The 6,959-nt window shown below is 39.8% G+C and overlaps 1 protein-coding gene across 1 annotated transcript; it reads right to left on the bottom strand.

The window, feature by feature from the left end:
• Window positions 1-980, bottom strand: LOC149768471 (uncharacterized). Its single transcript, XM_089929345.1, has 3 exons — window positions 887-980; window positions 689-767; window positions 1-619 (listed from the first exon to the last, which is right to left on the bottom strand). Exons 1-3 carry the CDS (start codon window positions 887-889, stop codon window positions 174-176), a joined length of 528 nt encoding a protein of 175 aa, XP_089785471.1. The 5' UTR covers window positions 890-980; the 3' UTR covers window positions 1-173.
• Window positions 981-6,959: the final 5,979 nt, after the last annotated feature.

Below are 6,959 nucleotides of genomic sequence, written 5' to 3'. Positions count from 1 at the left end.
GAAAGAAACTATTCTGCGATTCTTGAAGACATATAATAACACACATGTACCGAAACAAAAAACATATTAAACAAACCAATAATCAAAAGGAAGTGATACAGCTAGCTGGTTTCTTCTCCTTTTCGTGTAGGAGCAAATTAAAGAAAGCAAAACAGCAATCGGGAACTGCTGTTTTAGACGATGGTGCACCAACTGGGGTCTTCGTAGCCCATGGAATGGTAGCCGGAAAGGCACGTGCCACAGCGGCATGGCACCAACCCGCACGGCAGCGGGAATGGTGGTGGGCACGTGCCACAGCGGCATGGCACCGACCGGCACCAGGGCGGCGGACATGGCGGTGCGCATGGTGGTGGGCACGTGCCACAGCAGCATGGCACCGACCGGCACGGCGGCGGGCAGGGCGGCGGACATGGCGGTGGGCACGGCGGCGGGCAGGGCTTAGGTTTCTCTTTGGGTTTCTCCGGGGGTTTTGGGGGAGCCGGGGGCTTGTAAGGGTTAACGGATTCGATGCTGACGGCCACCTTGATCTTCCTCAACGCCTTCACTATGCACACCGGGTCGACAGTTCCGATCACCGTCAGCGTGCCTTTCTCCATATCCACCGTCATCTCGTCGATGCCTGCCAAAAGTACTGCTCGCTTAATGGACGAGAGTAAAGCAAATATAATCCAACTCGTAGAGCTCCTACCTTCAAGCTTGCCGACAGCCCTCAGCATGAAGCTTGTCTTGCACGTCATGGTGACCTTTAACACGATCGTCTTCTTGCCCTTGGTTTCATGCAAAACCACAAAGACATACAAGATAAATTAGAGCTCATGTGTATGAATCCATATACAGCTCTTTCCGAACTTTTAGATGAACGGGAGCAAGGAGGGTCTGAGCCTACCATGGCGGCACAGACGAGAACCAATGGAGGTCCGATCCACTTCTCTGCAGGCTCCGAGCAGTGGAGATAAAATTCACCTTGTCCACGATTTGCGTTATGCATACTTTTATACACACGCGCTATTATTAATGAATTGGGTGTACGTGGCTTGATAGGCGGACAAAAGCCATCTGTCACACCACCTATACTCAATTATATACTCAATTAATTATTTGATACATGTTTATATATGTGAGATTCTTGGATGCCCCCCATGTTCCTGTGTCGGGTCACGTCCTTTGGCCATGCTGGATATATATGTACATATTATCAATTGAATAAAGGTGGTTTGGCAGTTGGATGGAAAGTTGAGCGTAGATGATTTGACGGATGGCCAAAAACAACAACGATTTTTTCTTAGGAATGGAGATAAAATACATTTTGTCCTAGATTTGAGTTGTTATTAATTGAGTATATAAAGACTCAGCTCATCTACCTCAACTTTATCCTTGCCGTTGGCTCTCCTGCATTACCATTAGTGGGTCATTAGAGCACATGAGACACAGCTTCGTTCAAAACCATTAAATTACAATAATTTTAATATCAAACAAATGAACAATGGGTTAGTTGTCTACAATCATAGCATATGTTTTGTTTTGTTTTTTCTTTTTTTTTGCAGGGGTGCATGATGACCTGCATATCATATGCTGATAAATAACATAGCAAAGAATTGACTTCAATTGTGCTTGTATTTCTAAACTGATCTAGATTAGAAAACCGAGAGATAACTTTTTACTTGTTTTAGGACTCTGAATAATCCTACCTTAGTAGGGCATGGATTCTCCATCTATAAAAGAGATGTTCAAGATATTACGTATTCATCTCAAATTACTGTACACTACTCTCTTGTTTTCTCTTTTCTACTATCTCCTAAAGTCCTGCTAACTTAAGCATCGGAGGCCCTCCAACTAGATCAGCTCCGACAATCTCCTTTGCTTTTCTTTTTATATGCAGATCGGTGCTTCATCTTCCACCGCAGCATATTAATAAGTGTCCTCCTCATCTCTAGATCACCATACCAGATTTTAGCTGTTGAATTTTTTTTGCATCTATACTTCGCATGTTAACTCGTTAAGAAACAAAAAGAATAAATTGGTTTGAGGATGTACTTCTAAGGATGGAATGAGCTTGTTGTTAGAGTCCATCGGTCTCAGTTTGTTAATTAAATAAACTATCTTCCGGTTACAAAAAACCATTAGAACTTGCTCTTAGAAACGGAAATGAAATTGGAACAAAAACAAAAACGAAAAACTATAGAATAAAATGAACCAGCTGAAATAATCCATGGAGCCAATATGCTAGTTTGATCTCATGTTTGTTGATCTTGGTTATGAATAACTCATATTGGTAAATTTTTGTTTCTCATCTTTGCTCTGTTTTTGTGAACCATAGAAAAACATTTATTAAAGTGGCGTTTGGTGACACAAATGGGATCACCGAGGTAATCATAGATCACCGGTGATCTTTATTCCAGTATTTTTTTGATAATTTAAGATCACGATGTCTAGCTATGTTTCAGGGTATTCACAAGTAATATTTTTGGTATTCCATAGGAATCTAAGGCCACCTAATGTATTCCATAAAATATATAAAGACAGAGCTCGCCTACCTCAGCTTTATCCTTGTTGTTGGCTTTTGTGCATTATCAATAGTGTGACGTTAGAGCACATGAGACAAAGTTTCATTCGAAATCATTTACTGATGAGGATATTAATATCAAACAATGGGTTAGTTGTCTATAATCATACGTATGTTTTGTTTTTTTTTTTTGTGGGTGCATGATGACCTGGCTATCATATGCCGATAAATAGCATAGCAAAGGATCAATTTCGATTATACTCGTATTCCTAAACCGATCTAGATAAGAAAATCGAGAGATAATTTTTCACTTGTTTTAGGACTCTGAAGAGTCCTACCCTAGTAGGACAAGGATTCTCCATTTGTAAAAGAGATGCTCAAGATATGAGGTATTCATCTCAAATTATTATGCAATAGTCTTCTGTTTTCTCTTTTCTATTATCTCCTAAAGTCTTGCTAACTTAAGCATCGAAAGCCCTCCAATCGGATCAGCTCCAACAATCGTCTTTGCTTTTCTTTTTATATGCAGATTGGCGCTTCATCTTCCACCGCAGCAAATTGATTAGTGTCCTCCTCATCTCCAGATCACCATATCAGATTTTAGTTGTTGAATTTTTTATGCATCTATACTTTGCATGTTAACTTGTTAAGAAACAAAAAGAATAAATTGGTTTGAGGATGTACTTCTAAGGATGGAACGAGCTTGTTATTGGAGTCCATCAGTCTCAATTTGCCAATTAAACAAACTATCTTCCGGTTACAATTAGAACTTGCTCTTAAAAATAGAAATGAAATTGGAACAAAAACAAAAGGAAAAACTACAGAATAAAATGGACTAGCTGAAATGATCCATGGAGCCAATATTCTAGATTTATCTCATGTTTGTTGATCTTGGGTACGACTAACTCAGATTGGTAAATTTTTGTTTCTCATCTTTCCTCTATTTTTATGAACCCAGGAAAAATACTTATTAAAGTGGCGTTTGGTGACACAAATGAGATTACCGAAATAATTATAGATCACCAGTGATCCTTATTCTAGTATTTTTTTGATAATTTAAGATCACCATGTCTGGCTATGTTTCAAGGTATTCACAAGTAATATTTTTGGTATTCCATAGGAATTTAATACCACCTAATGTATTCCATAAAATATATAAAGACAAGCTCATCTACCTCGGCTTTATCCTTATTGTTGGCTCTCATGCATTATCATTAGTGGGTTGTTAGAGCACATGAGACAAAGCTTCATTCGAAACCATTTAATTACGATGATATTAATATCAAACAATGGGTTAGTTGTCTATAATCATACGTATGTTTTTTTTTTTTTTTTTGGTGCATGATGACCTGCCTATCATATGCTGATAAATGGCATAGCGGAGTATCGGTTTCAATTGTACTCGTATTCCTAAACTGATCTAGATAAGAAAATCAAGAGATAACTTTTCAGTTTTTGTTAGTTTTCCAAATTGTGCTAACTTTATTATCTTACTATTACCGGGAGGAGAAATCCTAGGCTCGTGGGGGAGTTGGTACCTAAAGGTCCCTACCATGTGGTAGATGTGGAAAATGATACTCCCAAAAAGTTGCTTAATAAACTAATCTCATGGTGGGAAATAAAATGGATTCTTGTTTTCTCTTTGAGCACGGATCTTCTATGACGGACAGGCGGCACAATAAAGTGCTATACAACCATAAGATAGATGGCTATCGAATAAAATAGTTCAGAGCATATACTGGATCATACAAGATGTACATTGTTTGATGGCCATCCATCTTGATGGCTATCCAAGATGCATAGTATTCTCCGATGCGGCGGCTACACAGTTGAAAATTCTAGTTGTTCCTTTTTTTTTCTTTCTTTCCTATTTTCCATTCAAGAAAATAATTGCGGGAGATCAACTCTCTTCTCTGCCAACATGCAAAGAGTGGCACTGAGCTTGGAGAAATTATCAGGTAGACTTAGTCTACCACATCAGCCATGGACTAGCCCAATAAAAGTTGGCCATGTCAGCCAAGTTAAATTGCTACTATTTGAAAAATTAATTATAGATAACAGTGGTTAAAAGAATAAAAAAAAAAATTCATGAAACCGTCGTAACTGCCCCACCCAGCGAAAGTCCCACTCATTTTCTATCCATCCCTGATCTCTCAAAACATAGCGGCACAGCAACCCAAATCTCTCCGCCACCACATCGCCACCAAAGCCCACCATGGTGACCAAAAGTCGGAGGAGCGCAGTGGGAAGTCGGCAGTGCCGAAGGTCTTCTCGGTCATCATCTTCTCGACATTGGCCTTTTTCAGCAACGATACGACGGAGGGAGGGCCAGTCCCGATGGAGGCCGTGAGTATCGTTGGGTCTGCAGTGGGGACACCGGCGCGATGGCGGGGAGAGAAGCGACGGTCATGCTTTTTCTGAAAAAAAATATACACGATTTTTGTACTGCTGCTAAAATTCCTGAATGCCTGAATGGTTGTATCTCGAGAGCAAATGAGTGACCGTGCAACATTCATTAGCTTACTTATTGTTCTTTCTTACTCCTTACCAACCGGGCATCACCTAACAAATCATTATTATGGAAGGAGTGGAAAGAATTGTGAGGCAGATGGGGGTGAAATGGTTACTAAAATTTAGGATGATGGCAGTTGATAACTCTGTTTTCTTTTTATTTTTCTTCTCTTTTTTCTTTGGCAATTGCAGCTAGGGTTCTACGTGGATGGAAGAGAGGGGGAAGGAGAAGGGTTGCCAGTTGAATCAAATTGGGTTCAATGAGTGGTGGCCGATTGAATGGTTTGGGCTTTAATTAGGACGTGGGAGGAAGAGTTTAGACCTGCTGTTTAGATCTAAAACCTAAAGAACTTTGTGATGAATAGAGCATCAAAGGATTTAGGGCTATTGTGTGAAGAAGGTGGGCGGATGGAAGAATGATCAATGGAAGGTGCTGCAGTTTGGGTAGTATATGATAACTATGGGATGAATAGAAGAGTCTCACCTTTATCCTAACCAAAGGGTTTTTCCAACATCTCACCGAGAAAGAAGGAGCCTTTGGAGTCTTACCAAAGGAGGAAGAAGAAGCCATACGCCTCTAGATCTCAAGGGCAAGTAAAAGCCAAATAGTTTTCTGCTTTATTCTTCAACATCCACCCTTTAAATAGATGTGGCATTGGCACAAATTAGGGACTTCAAAACGTGACAAAAATTCATATTAGACTTATGACTAAACTCAAATACTAAGGACTTATTAGGACTCCTAACCAAAGTAGGATTTGACTAAGTCAAGATGAATACATAAGACTCGTAACCAAAGTAGGAGTGGACCAAGTCAAAAGAAACTCCACACGCCTATTGAAGCAAATCAAAAGGTCTTCAAAGCACTCCACGGTGGCAAGGAATTCATATCTTCACGTGATGAATGAATCAGCAAAAATTCTCCACCGTTGGATAAACTCCATGTGATGGCGTTGAAACTTATTTGAGGCGTTGGAACTCCTTCACGCAAAGTAATTCCATGCGTTGGCACTTCATGCATTAAACCCTTTTGGATTGACGTTGAGGAGTCCTCCTTCAACATGGGATTCCTCAAGGATAGCGCCACATCAAAGGATCCTAAAAATCAGCAAACATAAGGTCTCCTAGCGGAAGGAGTCTTCATGCGCCAAGGCTTCTCTTCAAAATTCTTCACGCAATTCTTTCCTATGCATCATTGGAAATCCTTCTCTAAGAAGGACTCCTCAGCATATTCCTTGCACAGTTGAGGAGATTAATTTACTTTCTCGACGTGGAAAAGTCCTTCTCTTCATGGACTATTGACGCCTCCTAATCTCTTGACAATAGATAGAATCTAGGACTCCTAGGAGAACTCAACTTCAACCAAGTCAAAGTCTCCACATCATGCTTTGATCTTTATGCCATCTAATTGCTACTTGATACTCAATTACATGGACTCAATCATCAAACACAAATCAGTAAATTACAAACCTAAATAAAGGACCCAATGTAACTATGTGCTGAAAATACTGGACCCATTATGTTTCGGGCACACCCAAGCGACAATCCAAATACGACGCACATCTAGGATGACTTGGGCTCCTGCTCCTGCATCAAATTGTTTATTAATGAGGTTGGACTTTAGAAGAAGTTGTCATTTCTTTACATTCGCATCATCAGTCTGTGTCCTTCCTTCATCAATGAGACTATAGTTCCTTTTTTTTCGAAAAATGATTGAGAAGATTTTTCTTTTGGCTAGGGGTTTGAGAAGTGTTAATGTTTTCTTAATAACCTATTGATTCATCTTAGAGGGAGGAACAAAAATATGCTTCTGGTATGATATTTGGCTTTGTGAGCGTAATTTGGCATCTTCATTCTCTTGTTCGATGTTGTCACAAAACAGGAGATCAAAGATTTTTTAGCACTTTCATCGTGGCATAACATTAATTGTATATATCAGTAAGTT

Source organism: Phoenix dactylifera, chromosome 2, assembly GCF_051530095.1.
Source record: "Phoenix dactylifera cultivar Ajwa chromosome 2, Ajwa_hap1_PhDact_Kaust_v1.1, whole genome shotgun sequence".
Lineage (NCBI taxonomy): Eukaryota > Viridiplantae > Streptophyta > Magnoliopsida > Arecales > Arecaceae > Phoenix > Phoenix dactylifera.
This window is presented reverse-complemented; position numbering and strand designations above follow the sequence as displayed.